We start from the raw sequence: 16,562 nt of genomic DNA on the forward strand, positions 1-16,562 counted from the left end.
GACACCTGTACATCTTCCCCAGCACCTTGCTACTCAAAATCTGAGATGAATAAGTACAGAAATTGAGTGTAAAGATTTTTAGAAATCTTAGTAGTAAACATTTTAGGTCTGTTGTATCTAATCACAAAAATCAGGGGCTTGTATATCTCACATCTTTCTAAATATTTCTTGTATTTTGTTCTTATTATATTTTATAAATGTATTGGTTTATGATAGATTGGAAGTTTAAAAAACATAAAAATAATTTATTTACTACAGATAGTTCTGAAAAGCATGGCTCTTGGTCACAGCTTGTTTATACTTGAAGAATTAAATGTGTACATACACTATGTCAAAGCTAAAATAAGAACTAATTTAAGTAAACACTTCTCCAAAAACAATTTGATTTTTAGAGCAAGAAAAAAGTACGCTTTTGAGAAGGTAAGTGTAAATGTGTAAGTCTTTACAATTTCATATTTGCTGAGAGTTATTTACTTGTTGAGAAATAAAATTTCTGTTAGAAAATGTCTATGTTCTATCATTGTAAAGTATAGTAAAAATATTCCATTTATAGAAATAGAAAATATAGGTAACATTTAAAGGTTTAACTTTGCTTATACATATTCCTTACTGATAATATTTGCAGCATATACACATAAAACATATTTTCCAATATTTAAAAAGTAATCAAATGTATCAATATATTCTAATTGATTCATAAAGTACTTACACAATGGCCAAGCTAATGAAAGCCCAAGGAGAAAAAACAGAAAACATTATCAGCAGTATGCAGAACAAGAATAAAGGAGAAGCTAAAGTCTCTATCAATACAAAATGTAAAAAAGCAAAGAGTCAGGAAAAATACTTCTAACTAAAATTTGCTCCCAAAACAAAATTTAGATACAAAATAACTGAGCTTCAGTTACCAAGAACATTCAATTTAAGTCACAGGTTATTAAATGTCTAAAATTCTCCAAAAGCTAAAGCTTTCCCAAAACAGTAAAAGCTTTTTCATTACTGTAAATGAAAATCCTTTTAAATGAATTTGCATAATTAGAGGCTGTCTGCATGTGTGCATGTAAAACTGGTTTTTAAATTACCCTTATTTGGATCCCACACACTAGCATTATTTAAAAGAAAGCAAGATCAAAGAGAAGTAAATGTGACTAAAATGACGAACACTTTTGAACTGTTAAAATAAAATCACATTTCCTTCAAGAGAGTAGTATCCTCTCACATTTCTGATCTTACTCATAATTCTAAGGAAAAAGTAATATCAAACACTCAAATATCCATAATGGGGATAAGCACAGCAAGGAAAATTAAAATATAGAAGGAACTTTCAATAATTTATTTTCCTTCCTTAATATCATTTACCATTTAAAAAAATATAAAATGACCCCAAATTATCTACTATTCTTTCATAGGGCTTACAATAGTAATTTTTTAAATTAATTTTTATCCTGGGAAATTTTCATACATAAAACTGAATGGTGTAGGTTTCTCCAAGGACAGAAAAAATGATTAGACAACATCCAGTTCATAATGCCCACTTTCTAGCAGGATTTGATGCCAAATAACAATCTAGTACCTAAGAAGGATGTATATAAATACAGTTGTTTTCTTTTTTGTTTGTTTGTTTGTTCAAGACAGAGTCTCACTGTCTCCCAGGCTGGAGTGCAATGGCACAATCTCGACTCACTGCAACCTCTACCTCCTAGGTTCAAGCAATTCTCCTGCCTCAGCCTCCGAAGTAGCTAGGATTACAGGTGTGCACCACCATGCCTAGTTAATTTTTGTATTTTTAGTAGAGACGGGTTTCACCATGTTAGCCAGGCTGGTCCTGAAATCCTGACCTCAAGTGATCTGCCTGCCTTGGCCTCCCAAAGTGCTGGCATGACAGGCGTGAGCCACCATGCTCAGGCAAATACAGTCATTTTCAAAGTGCAAATAGGTGCAGATATTCATTGCTTTCATATATGCATCCTGTCACGTGAAACATTTGCAATTCTGCGTTCCATACCTGGCCTGACAGGGAAGTGATAGGTGAGGGGAACTACAATGATGCTTGCCTCAAGGTTGGTTGAATGACTATCAAACGGAATGAAACTGTAAAAGTTTCTATTCAATTGCTGCAAAACTCATTACAAATGTCAGTATTTGATGTTCTTTTTTCCACTCATCATGAATTGCAATAAACTGTAGGATCATCTTCAGAAAAGTTTCCACTTAAAGAAACTAACTCCCACACCCAGGCCTGCAACTAAGCCACAACTATAATTAATTGCCCTTTGCATCTTCTCTGAGGTATTAGAGACTTTTGTCTCTCATTTGGAAGGAGATTAAGTTTGAAGAATTTAGTCCCATCATTTACCAATTCTTCTCTTAATGTATAACTATGAAGTTATAAGATTTTTAAACATACAAGAATGCACATGGCCAAGCACAGTGTCTCACACCTGTAATCCCAGCACTTTGGGAGGCCGAGGTAGGTGGATTACTAGAGGTCAGGAGTTTGAGACCAGCCTGGCCAACATGGTGAAATCCATCTCTACTAACAATACAAAAATTAGCCGGACACAGTGGCATATGCCTGTAATCCCAGCTACTCAGGAGGCTGAGACAGGAGAATAACTTGAACCCTAGAGGTGCAGGCTGCAGTGAGCCAAGATTGCACCACTGCACTCCAGCCTGGGTGACAGAGCAAGACTTTGTCTCAATTAACAAAAAAAAAAAAAGAATGCATAGATCCATTGCCTCTCTTCAGATACTTGGGTACATGGGAAGAATACTCATGAATGACAATATCACTACTGCCATATAAAATGGTTTTGAAGCTCTTCAGAACTAACCTAGAGGGCAATGGAATACACACATTTCTCTGAACATCTGTACTGACACTAAATCCTAACCCTTTGAGAATGAATAAGGATCAGCCACAGGCCATCCTGAAGCTAATCTGGCCATGAAGTATAATACTGTCTTGTGTCCAAAAAATCAGGTTTCAAGAAGAATTTGTCTCACCAATAAGCTGATGAGAGTAATCCTTATTGAAAGATGTAAAACAGCTTTGAAGGCAATTCCCAAAAATTTTTTGGTAAAGATTGAATATTCATAAAGCTTCTAAATAAAAATTTTTAGAAGGGCAATACTGACCTATGATATCAATTCTGACATTCCAAATAAAGCTCCTCCATCGCAAATCTTTCACACCCTAGATGATGGCTCACATATGCTGGGCTGGCGTAGTGACGTTGTACCAGACGCTAGCCTTGAAAACCATTATTTCCATTCAATAGATGAGCAACAAAGGCTGAAAGAAGGTGAGTCACCTAATAAGCCAAGTAAGTGAGCCATGTTTCAAAGGGGGCCCTTTGATTCCAAAGTGCTCACCCTTGGCTCAGTCTTTTTGCCTCCCATAACTACTTTGAGTCATGTTCACACACAAGACAGACTCCTTTTCCATACTAAAAGACCAAGGGAAAGAAACAGAGGTGATGATATCATTAATGCAAAATGCCTTAAGGAACATAGAAGTTTTTTCTTGTAAGTATAGAAGTTACCTGAAAATGTAAGGTTAATTTCAGTGCTTGTTACCTTAGTTATCACAGATACAAAGACTATAGACCAACATTTTAGATTTAATTTTCCAAATAACAATGATGTTTGTATTGTAAGAAAGCAACTCCATACGTTCTAAATACCCACAGGGAACTTTTTTTTTTAATAGCATGAAGTGTAAGTCTCCTCTCTCATTCAAATTAATGAGTGTGAAATGCCTATTTCAGGGGAATAAAGAATACCCTGAGAACTACAAGCCAACTTATTAGGAAAGGTGAGAACGAACAGTAAAGGAACCAGCATATGGCAAAATCAAAAATAATTTGCTTAAGTTATTCTAAGCTCCCTGTCCAAACACTTTTACTTCCTACTTTAAGAAAATATTCCCTTTCTTCCCAATAATCTCAACTACCATATTTTACCATCATTTATCCTCTATAACACTCATACTAATCTGATTTTAAAATCCATCGCTGGATTTATTCCCCCTACCAGGAGAAGAAATAAATCTGGGTCAAAAATTCTTTACAGTAGCCAGGCGCGGTGGCTCACGCCTGTAATCCCAGCACTTTGGGAGGCCGAGGCGGGTGGATCATGAGGTCAGGAGATCGAGGCCATCCTGGCTAACACAGTGAAACCCCGTCTCTACTAAATATACAAAAAATTAGCTGGGTGTGGTAGCAGATGCCTGTAGTCCCAGCTACTCGGGAGGCTGAGGCAGGAGAATGGTGTGAACCCGGGAGGCGGAGGTTGCAGTGAGCTGAGATCACGCCACTGCACTCCAACCTGGGCGACAGAGTGAAACTCCATCTCAAAAAAAAAAAAAAAAAAATTCTATACAGTAGATGTTTTATATTAATCACCTATTTATAAATATAAGAAGACTTCAAGGTATCTCACAATAGCTCCTGTTTCCCTGGCTGTGGTGGACTTGTATTAGAGGTACCCGCAGGAAGCGTTGAGCTCTTACGGAGCCCACATCAGAAACTGCAGGACTGCAGGACAAACCCTCCCTATCCGTCCCCATCCCCCCAACCCCTGGCCCTCCGCACCTCCTCCCCCAACCCCAGCAGGATGATCAACATCTGCCAGCTGAACCCTCTGGACCTTGACTTGTCCCAGGTCTGCCAGCCCCTCAACCTGAGTAAGTAACCTCCCAAGATGACAATGGTATCAAGGAGAAATTTCATTTCTCACCACCTTTTGGATTTTAAGACTAGATTTATATGATCATCGGGAAACGTCAAGGGCTGAAGCTACTATGATTTTGACTGGTATGCTAAGAGTGGAGAGGGTTTGTAGTTAAACAGAGAACAGGCAGAAAGAAAATATACATATTCATGATTTTAAACTTCCGTGATAGAAAGAGCTTCTAAGAGGATTACACAAATTCTGCAATATCAAATACAGATGATTAAAGACTCAAACAGTTAACACTCAAAGTGTCAAGCATTCCAGCATGAATTATATTGGAAATCCAAACACTTTTGGGGGGAGATTTATTATATCATGAAGAGAAGCAAACTTAAATCTACTTAAATGTGGACATCTAGGCCTAAGAAACAAAATGTGATACAATATTATGACATAGTTCAGAAAAATAATTTTGTGTTTTACCAACTTTCATGAGCATCATCATAACATGTGACTTTATCAATGTGGTCGCCAGTACTGTGATTCAAGTTGTAAGTGGGGAGAACATGGTACTACAATACTTTTAAGACTTCCCCAAGTCAGTAGTATCAATTTATCATATAATGCATAAGTGAAAGGCCAAAATGAAGTTGGAATTATCATAATAATACCGTTCAATCCCATCATCAGAGATTAACTATTTGACCTGAATTCCTGCCTTCATTAAAAAAAAAGATTATAAAAGATAAAGTCTACTAGCAATTAGGTTGAACTTTACGAAACTGCCAACAGTCTGCAATTTTTGACATGCAAAATATCAGTTTTATACAGTTCTTCCACTATAACTATCTGAAAGTTATTCTCAATAGATCACAAAGGAGTTTAAGGAACAAGGTATATAGCAATCTTTGGGAACACGGCCCCTATCAATTTATTTGAGAAGAAAATGCCTAACCATACTTAGTAGTCTAATAATTATCACTGTCAATATAACTATTAGCAACAGAGAATCAGGACAGTATTTTCATCATGGGTCTGCCATTGTTGAGTTATATCATTTCCACTTCTTTTGACCTCAGTTTACCTACAATTAAGAAACCATCTTAGCTTTATCACATAACTGAATAAAAGATGTTAGACTGCTGGCAGTCACGATATTTAATCAGGATTGTAAAACCACATTAGAAGTTATTGCTAATTTAGTAGTTTGATCTAATAGAGCAGTAAAGTTTACACCAACTTGCTTTTTTGTTTTTTTGAGACAGAGTCTCACTCTCTCACCCAGGCTGGAGTGCAGTGGTACAGTCTCAGCTCATTGCAACCTCCACCTCCCAGGTTCAAGCAATTCTCTGCTTCAGCCTCCTGAGTAGCTGGGATTACAGGAGCCTGCCACCACTCCCAGCTAATTTTTATATTTTTAGTAGAGACAGGGTTTCACCATCTTGGCCAGGCTGGTCTTGAACTCCTGACCTCGTGATCTACCTGCCTTGACCTCCTAAAGTGCTGGAACTACAGACATGAGTCACTGCGCCTGCCCTGTTTTTTTTGTTTGTTTGTTTTTTTGTACAGAATAACCTATCCCACTGGCTTCATCTCTCACTCCTCCCCCAATTAAAAATAAAATTACTGGCCGGGTGCGGTGGCACACGCCTTTAATCCCAGTACTTTGGGAGGTCGAGGCGGGAGGATCACGAGGTCAGGAGATCGAGACCAAGGTGAAACCCTGTCTCTACTAAAAATACAAAATATTAGCTGGGCATGGTGGCGGGAACCTATAGTCCCAGCTACTTGGGAGGCTGAGGCAGGAGAATGGCATGAACCTGGGAGGTGGAGCTTGCAGTGAGCCAAGATTGTGCCACAGCACTCCAGCCTGGATGACAGAGGGAAACTCCATCTCTAACATAACATAACATACCATACCATAAAATATAAAATTACTATTGGCATGCCCCTCAGTAAAGTGCTGGCAAACAAATAATTAATTAATATTACCAGATTTGGTTTCTACTATAGTCTATTTTTATAAACGAAAGATAATTAATGTGCATATGAAAATTCCACAATGCAAGCAAGGTTAGTTTTTTAGGGTTCTATTGTCTGGGTTTTTTTTTTTTTTTAAACAATATGTCTTTCTGTATTGTTTTTTGCTTTTCTTTTTTCAAAACAATAAGACTGTTAAATCACATAACTGGTGTTCACTCCAGCTTGAAACTAATGAAAAATACTACACTAACAATTTATATGGTACAAATTCAGACTTGTCCATTTCTAGAATTTTCATAGAGGCAAAGCATTAATCTTATTCAATATTTAGTATTGGCTTGGTACCTGGCATTTTGCTAGGAGATAGAGGAAATACAAAATATAGTATCACATAAATACTGCCCTCCAGAAAGTTACATCCAAGCATACAGGAGTTAATTTAATATCTATGCAAGGTACGACTGGCGTTTTAGCATCCAAGTGTATGCTATTATCATTAAGGGTTAGATAATTAGAAAAGATCAAGATCACAAAGGGCTGAAGCAGGCAGGGAAGAAACTTGGCAGACAGATAGGAAACCAGCAAGAGCAAACAACTTTTCTGCATACCAGATACCCTAAGCAGCACTTTTCAAAAAGAGCTCCTTTAAACTTCCTAACAACCCCTTGGGAGAGGTACTATTATCTCCATTTTGCAGGCACAGAAATTGAGACTTAGTTATATTAACCAATTCATCCAGGATTGCATAGCCTAGGAGGCTGATGCACGTATGCAGGACACTGCATGTGAGTTAATTCCTCAAAGAGAGGGAGGTCTTGGGGAGGTGGAGGAAGAGGGGCATGGTAGGAGTGCTGGGGAAGAGAGAACAGTGAGTGTAAAGGCCCAGGAATAGGAATAAGGAGACTTCCATCTCCATTCCTGGGAAGAAGTGATAAAGTTTGACATGTCAAGTCAGGCTCTGAATAGGCCATATAGTTTGTATCTGGGTATCTTCTCACTAGTCACACAAAGTAAAAGTTTCAAAGATAGTAAAAGTTTAGGTGTCCTGTAAAACATAGACACTTTAGTCTCAATTCTTCTCTATGAGCTCTTTGATAGGAAGTGTTTGAAACTGCTATACTTTCTAGAGGTATATTAATTTTCTTGTTTTAAATCAAGATATTAAAAAGTAAAATTAATAAGACAGCCATTCTCTTTCACGCTCTACAAAATCCAAGTTAGGTTATACACATTTATCCCCTGCAACAAATGCTGCATGTTTCATTTTCATGATGGCAAAGTAAGTCTATGGTTTTATATCTCAAGGCTTCATCATAAAATACTCAGCCATCCAGCACCAAGAATGGAACAACAACAACAAAACCCAAGTCATTAAAAACATACTTGAAAGTTTTCTAAATGGTGTTCTGTGGCTGTCTGTAGAAGAAACTTGCAAAGTACAGAACGTTATAAACTTGTATAATGTGTTTTTCTGCTTCATTTACACCCTGTGGAATCACACTATCACATTTTATACAGGAAAAAGACAAAGCGGTTAAGGCTATTATCTATTCCAGTAAACAATCTAAGGGTGTTCTTACCTCACAGTTGCTGAGATCCAGAGAAACCCCCTTCAAGTTATGATTACAAGCCAGGCCCAATAACAGTGCTCTGAGGGGAGGAAACACATATATTAGATACACATTCCACACATTGCCCAAAAGAAAAAATGTAAGCACACTGAATAAAGCCTAGAGAAAGAAGACTGCCTTTTCTGAATCACATGTCAAGCACCAAGCACCCTCTTACTTTTTAAAATGCCAACTGCATTTCCACCTCACAACAACAGTGAAAGACTGACTCTGCAGCATTCTTTTGCCTGACAGGCAGTGAGCCCATCATAAATGTAAAACCTGGCAGGATTGCTGTTCCTATACAAATAAACCAACAGCACACCTAATTGCATATTGAAATTAAATTGTGCTCATCACAGATAAATTCCCACCTGCATCTGCTTGAGAAGAGCTTTAATAATGTTTAGAATATTATTAAGCAATTGTTATTAGAGTTGCAAAGTAAAGCTAGTTTTCCCTAAGGAACATGTAAGTGAGGAAGTCAGGCTCCATAGTATACCAGGATGTGAAATTATATCTAGATGAGTTTATTAAATGACCTACAGTAGCGGGTGGGCAAGGGTATAAAACAAGGCACATGTCTTGAATCGGAGTCCAGGATCCTGCCTGTCCAACTACCTGCTCAGCCGGGACAAATCATATATCACTGCTCTGAAAAGGAATTTTCTCATCTGCAAATTGAGGAGATTAGACTAATCACTTGGATCCACTCTGACAAGTCAGTCCTATAAAATCCAACACCATCAAGCAAGCTTGAAACAGAAAATTCACACATACACACACACCCACTAAATTATACAAAGTGGACAGAAGACCCTAAATCAGACTTTGTGAAAAACACAGAGATGAGCGTAAGATGGTTCCTGCTTTCAAGCAAGGAAAACAGATAGGTATGCCAATAACTCTAACACAAGGTTGCCAGTGGTAAGTACTAGAAGAGTGGAACCCAGGTATTTATTAACTGGGGGTGACTACCTGTTTTCCATGTTGCCAGGTAAAGGACCTCTACTCAGAATACCCCAAGGGTGAGGTAGGAAGATAGGCAATTATTTTATGCCCAAGTCTCTGAGATTTTCTTTTCTAGTGATTCTCTGGCTTTATCTACTACTAAGAGAGAACCCAGCAGTGGCATGGAACACATAGGGGCTTGGCTGCCTCCAGCTATGAAAACCCACCTCCTCTCACTCCCTGACCTTGTTAGGAGGCTGGAAGTAAGTGCCTTCCTTTTCACTTTTTAAATTCAGTTCACTAGTCCCTTATTCTAAAACACTGTCCTATGAGAAAGGCTGGGTATATCTCATCTATGTACTTGTTCAAATACTTATTAAATTGCTTCTCTTTTCCTAAAAATTACTTATGTGCCCTTTCTTTCATGGGGGCAGTATTGAGTCACTGAAAGCGCTGGAGGCTGAAAACCAAAAGGCCAGCCCTCATGTCCCAGCTCAGCGGCTACTGGTTGAACGACCTTAGGCACATCACTTTTGTGTATGTCTTAAGTTCTCATCAGTAAAATGAGAGAGTTAGGATATTACCAAAAAGGCCCCTTTTATTTCCAATATATGCTGAGTTTCTAGGACTTAGACACATATTTCAACATTGTATTTTTATGATGCTTAGACGGAAGGAAAATACTTCCTACTTTTCTCACATGTGAATTAAGGCCAGGAAAACAAATGATATGCTTTAAGGCATTTAACTACAGAAGGCCAATGATTAGGAGGCAACAACTCATGAGACTAGTAAAAATAAATAACCTATAGAAACTGTCCCTAGTAAAACAAAAGAATAAATACAATAAAGCATACTGGGCACTGGGGAAAAATTCTATAGCAAAATAAGATGTTTATTTTAACCTAATGATGGCAAAATTGCCTTAACAATCATCTTCTAGATCCCCAATTACTATTGCAAAATTGCTTAAGAGAACAATTTGAATTTAATTCTTCCAGCTCTAGATCAGTGGCACTAGTTGTAATTTCAGGGTAGCACATTCAACAGATTTATGAAAAATACTCAGCCAGAGAGATGGGGTCACAAAGAGAAGGGGTGCCACATGGCAGGGAGAAAGGGGATGTCCAGGAAGAAAGACTTGAGGGAGGGAAAATGAAAGACCAAGAATGAGCAGTAAGCAGGAACTCACACTGCACTCTGAGTGATGCTGGAGCAACGAACATCCTTGGGACACACATGGACCAGACTATTCTAGCAATTTTAGAAAACACCAAGGAACAGCGTCACCATGTTCTCTAACTCCCCTTGAAATACATTAACATGGACCAAAAAAGGCCTCAAAGGAAAATTGCAACAATAAAGTAAGCAGTCATATTCTTTGTCTTGCTTCCTACCTCCACCTCCTGCAAAACACTCTACTTCCCCAATTTGCTTGTAAAAGAATCTCAAATTAAGTGGGAAACTTGTGGGGAAAAATATTGTTATGTCCAAACTTCTCTCAAAAGTAACTGTGTTGCTTCAGTTTATTCTCTCACTGATACTAATCCAAAACCTTTAGAGAAACAAGGGTTTCTGCCCCTCTTGGTGCAGTTGAAGGCGGAATGAGGTAGGGAACACTGCTGAGCCCATGACAGCTGGCTGAGAGCAGCGGACACTGCTAGGCACTTCCCAGAACCCACTCTGGGTTCTTCCTCTTTACTGGAAGAGCCTCCCAGCGCAACTTCTCCCTTCCGTCTGATCCTGCTTTCTCCCCGATCCCTCTTCACTGATGGTAATCCCAAGAGAATGTCCTTATAAATATCCTACTTGCTAATCTCCATCTCAAAGTTGGCTCCTCAGGAAATCCAATCTCCAATAGTGATTTGGGGCAAATTACTTAGCTTCTCTGAGCCTCAATATCCTCAGCTGTAAAATGGGGATAATGATACCAACTTCTCATCACTGTCATCAACATTAAAGGTGACAGGCCATATGTAAGCACCCAGCGCAGTGTCTAGTTTAGGGTAGTACTGTGCAAATTCCTTTTCATCCTCACCCTCTCATACATAAACCTGAGAACTTCAGTTTTGTGTTATCTTTTCAAATAATTATATCACATTAAATGTATACGTGGAATTTTATTTACATAATCTTTAGCCATGAAGGCTTTCTCCCCATATTAAAATTTTTACTGATTAAAACACAGAGCTGAAGAGACTACCGACTTAACATTATCAAACATTCACACCAATAACATCAGGTCCAAGATTTAACAATTATAAAATATCTCTGAAGTACAACATTTACAGGTATATATCTGCAACAAAGTACATTAAGTCCAGTCTTGTTGCAAAGTGAAATATTCCACAAAATCAGTTACACTAACCAATAAAATGTTACTCTATATTATACAAAAGTCAACAAGATTGAAAGAATTAAAAATAGAAAACTATTTGAATATGCTAATTTCCTGCTGATACATTACCAGGACAAGGACCCTCTCTGGTTTTGCTTCCTACTCTGCCATCCAGTGTCCAGCACATTGTAGATGCTCAGTATTACTTGAATGAATATGTAAATGACTATGATTATAATGGAACTTTAGAATATGATTCTCATAGCTTTCTTAATATCCATACAAACAGCCAAATCATGAGGTGTTTATTATTTGTGGCTATTATATTTAGGGATCCCAAATATATTAACTCAACATTTTTTAAGCCTGCTATAACATAACATCAGACTTTTTTTTTTCAGCACTTGACTAGATCTACTTTTTTTTTTTTTTTTTTTTTTTTTTGGAGATGGAGTCTCACTCTGTCGCCAGGCTGGCATGCAATGGCGTGATCTCGGCTCACCGCAACCTCTGCCTCCTGGGTTCAAGTGATTCTCCTGCCTCCAGCCTCCTAAGTAGCTGAGAATACAGGCATGCACCACCATGCCTGGCTAATTTTTGTATTTTTAGTAGAGACGGGGTTTCACCATGTTGGCCAAGCTGGTCTCGAACTCCTGACCTCAAGTGATCTGCCCACCTCGGCCTCCCAGAGTGCTGGGTTTACAGGCATGAGCCACCGCACCCGGCCTGGATCTACTTTTTTAAAGGCATCCATTGTTTTGATCATCTGGTACTACTATATGAAAACAAGAACTTGATACCTCTCAAAACAGAAATAAAAAAGGAAAAGAAAAGATAATTTATAAATTAAATGAAGCTTAATTTTCTAGTAAGATGAATATCAGACATTAATTTTAACATTTCATACACATTACAAGGGAAAAATTAAATGCTGATTTACAGTCAGCTGGGAAGGGAGAAATCCATGCATATAATTGAGCATATCTGACAACTTTTATAATCATTACTTCAAAATACCTTCTTTAGACTCAAAGAGAATTTGACCCTACAGTCAAATTCACTGAACTTGTACACTAAACTTTTGACTCTTTCTGGCAATAGTGAACAGAAATCTCAAGGATAATAAATTATTCTCAAACCTCAATTTAACTAACAATTTTAACTTCACCACTATACCTACACTAGGGATATTAACCCATAAGTTGGCTGCCAAATAAAAGTGCCAAATAGCCCATACTAACCTCAGTAATTCAGAAACCAAAGTAGCTAAAAATTCACTCTGTTGCATACATACAACATGTTTAGAGTTTATTACTATTAGTAGAAAGATTTAGAGTAAATGCTAATGAAAACACGCACATACACACACACACACACATGCACGAATATGCCTGAAATGGAATGAACAGAAGTTAATATAAAAGCAATAGTAAGTACCTGGGAATACAACTTTTGTAGATCAGTGACTCCTGCCAAGGTCATAAACCAAAAGATGTTTTTTCTTAGAAGATGCAATAATATCAATAGTGCACAATGTATTTTTTTAAATTTTAATTTATTTTCTGCCCCACAGTAAAAGGTATTCTCATCTGTGGTTTTGTCTTTGGATTATATATCTTTCTCCCTTCCCTCAAGCACATTCATAAAACAAGTTGAACTTTAAAAGCTCTGGAGAAAGTGAATTAACCACTCACTTTAAGGGCTCAGGAGACAGTTTTGTGCCTGAAAGGTTGATGTGCATCAAAGCCAGAGAACTACTAAAAAATTGTTTGAAAGATGGAGGTACTTCTTTTCCTTTCCTGAAAAAAACACAAGAGTTATACAAGCGGTTATACCTTCATCAAACATATTCATTGATTATTCAGACACTGTGAAATCTACAAATCAGTCATATTCTCTGTAGAAATTTAAAAGTAAATAGAAACAAATAAATGTCCAAAACCTAAAGCCATAAAGCCAATATTATTAAAGGAACCACTTAAGTGAGGTAAAGAAATACTTAGTTCATAAAATAATTCATTGCTATTCTTCATAGCCAATGAATTCATTGTGTTTTACCTCTTGATCAGGAAACTCCATGTTTGGAATTTTTAAAAATAGGAGGTCAGAGAAGATGTATATTTCTCACCAATTTAAAAGCTTTCCCACTGGGTGGCACAAAATGTTAGAGATCAATACCTGCATTTGGCAATGTTTTTAGATGTAGCAGGTTTCACATGCAACAAGATTGTGATCTGATGTTGAGCTAAAACAGCACAGAAAGTCCAAATGGCATGAAGCCTGCATTACAAATAGCCTATTCAGTTACTATGTCCATATCACAAATCTAATCATTTCAGGCCAACTATTAGAACAGTTAAAGACAAAACTACAAAATAAAATGGCTATAACCTCCGAATACATCCCCTTGCTATTACGGAGAAAAGTATGTGGATCAAATCATACAGCTCAATAATAAGGTAGCATCTACACTATACGATAAGGGTTTAAGAAAAACAGGATTCAAGAGTCCAAGATGGAATCTGAATGAACACTTTGCTTGTTCTGTTCTATCTGGTAGAAATGATGGAAGGATTGAATAAGTCAGTATATATAAAGCACTTAGCTGATGCAGAGTAAGCACTCATTTAATGATAGTTATTCATATTCTGTGGAGGGACTCATGGAATCTCAGGGCAGAGAGCATCCTAGTGGTTTAGCTCAACCACATAATATTTAATAATATTTAATGTACAGAGATCTGGGAAAATCTGTCAATATTTGACAGTTGTTTTTTTTTTTAAGTTTTAAAACAGGACAATTGAAGGCTATTTGAGAAGAAAATCTGAACAACAAAATCTCTATCAGAGAAGATGAAAAATAACACTAAGAGGAAAGAGAATTCTGGTAGACTGTGTGATATAAGAAATCTCAAACAACTCTGTTTCCATATAGTGGAACAATGTAAGCTTGTATATTCTTGTTCACTTTCTGCTGAGAAAATACTGTTAACTTACTCTAAATATATTTCTCCTCCTGCTATTCTGTCTTAGTGCTGAGTATTCCAGTGTTTCCAAATATTCACTGCCCCTTTTTGAAGGAGGATGATGCTTCATCCCTCCACTGACAGCAGGCTTGGCCACGTGACTCTCTTTGGCCAGTGAGACGTGAGCAGAAATGATGTGTGTGACTTCCAGAGAGAAGCCTTGGGAGCCAGTATGTGCACTGCCATGATCACTTTTTCTCTGCTATATGACTGTGAATGTTCTAGATAGGAGGCCACTCTGCCTCCTGGAGTGAAGGTTATATGCCAGCCCACAATGGACACGTCACAAAACCACTGTTACTGAAAGCCATGGACATTGGGGGAAAGGGGTCACTGTTACCGTGGAACAATCTAACTTATCCTGACGGATGCACTTATGAAATTATCTGTGAATAAAAGAATGAAAAGCCTAGCTGACAATCCACACCTCAACGTAAATGCAGTAATTTCAACAAAATTACTAAGGGCTTCCTACAACTATATCTAGGTAAGGTATTAGGTATTAAACAGTTTAATCACAACCTTTCATGTGGAAGACAAGACAATTTGTTAGCGCAATTCTGTTCTATAAGCTTAACAGCTCTACTGAAGACCAGTCATCACAGAATTCACAGTATTGTGAACTCAAAAGTGCTGATTATACAAAAACCTTTATAGTCTGTGCTTTCATCTTGTAACCCAGTTCCCCAGTCAATTACTGCTCCACCAAAGCATGGCTTTATAAGCTAGCTTCAAATATATGAGTTGACTAGGTTTCAATTAAAATTCTCAAATGTTCCCCAAAATATAGTTACCATTGAAAATTCTACTTTTCCCACCATTATATTTTCAGACGTAATACTTCCTAACTTTAATCTATGGAGGTATTTGTGGCATATTTTTGCTACTGTAAAGATTTAATCACTATTGAAGTAATAAAAAATAGTACTTTAATATACAAAGTAATTGATTTGCAAAGCACAATTATGGAATAAAGCATGCTACAAAACTGAATTTTCCAAATAAGTGAGGGTTATCCTTTTAAATATATAAGTCCTTTACAAATTAGCAAAATAAAATATTTCTAATATTAACCAATACCCATATTATTTAAAAGCATATAATAACTAAATATTATTTATAATTTATGGTCATAATTATAAATGCTAAGTGTTGAACTGTATTAATTCTTTAGATATTCCCGGATTCCATACCTATACAATCCATGTACTTTTCATCATTCCTCTGATAATTCCTCTATAGTCTCTTTGCATTCTAAGTTGCTACTCTTTGTGAATCCTTGTTGCTTCTAATCTACTGCCTTATTCTGTAAACAGTTATAGTCAGGAGTATATAAGTGAAGTAGTCAGACTGGCCCTCAATTACTTCTACAAGTGAAAATGCATGACTTTGAGATAACTATTCTCTTTACTCTCCAAAAGTAGTTTATACCTACATCCAAGCTCATCCATGCAAAATACCTATAAAAGTTTCTAAAAGGGTTTTTCCCATATTAAGACAGATTGCCTGACCACATATGAGAAATAGTGCGCTATCACACAGTTCACGTAGGCAGGCTGGAATTATTGATAAGAACATTAACCTACGTTTAAAATGAGAAAACAAAAACTTGAATGTTCAAGGCCTAATATTCATAAATAATGCTTAAGGCCGCCTTCTTTCATACACAATATTCACCCTTTATCACTCCATTTTCCTTATCACTACAAGTTTTCTCAGAAAAGACACTTCCAGATGACAATGAGAGCAGAAATAAATCTATACCGGTGAGAGAAGACAGTTCTGGAGAGGTTGAGCACAGCTAAATATTGAAGGCATCCACGGAGAAGAGCTCCACAGACCTGAAAAAGAAATAAGGTACTCTTCTTTTCAAGTATTTCTAGGTCCAGGAGAATCTTTTATTAGAGGTCCCCTATATCCCATCTAAATAGCTCTTCTGAGACCCCTCAGAGCAATATATATATATATATTAATATATATA

General features: G+C 37.1%; 1 protein-coding gene across 13 annotated transcripts in view; it reads right to left on the reverse strand.

Moving 5' to 3' along the window:
• Window positions 1-16,562, reverse strand: part of CARMIL1 (capping protein regulator and myosin 1 linker 1) — a 348,526-nt gene that overhangs the window by 115,788 nt on the left and 216,176 nt on the right. For 10 of the 13 annotated variants that reach the window (XM_017878500.1, XM_017878499.1, XM_017878503.1 and 7 more), the window contains 4 exons: window positions 16,346-16,422; window positions 13,251-13,355; window positions 8,238-8,307; window positions 710-721 (listed from right to left, as the gene is read on the reverse strand). In XM_017878500.1, coding sequence (XP_017733989.1) covers window positions 710-721; window positions 8,238-8,307; window positions 13,251-13,355; window positions 16,346-16,422 — 264 coding nt within the window. The remainder of the gene's footprint in view (window positions 1-709; window positions 722-8,237; window positions 8,308-13,250; window positions 13,356-16,345; window positions 16,423-16,562) is intronic. The other 3 variants (XM_017878501.1, XM_017878505.1, XM_017878508.1) reach the window with 1 other exon arrangement.

The sequence above is a fragment of the Rhinopithecus bieti genome, unplaced genomic scaffold (genome assembly GCF_001698545.2).
Source record: "Rhinopithecus bieti isolate Rb0 unplaced genomic scaffold, ASM169854v2 scaffold_11110, whole genome shotgun sequence".
Lineage (NCBI taxonomy): Eukaryota > Metazoa > Chordata > Mammalia > Primates > Cercopithecidae > Rhinopithecus > Rhinopithecus bieti.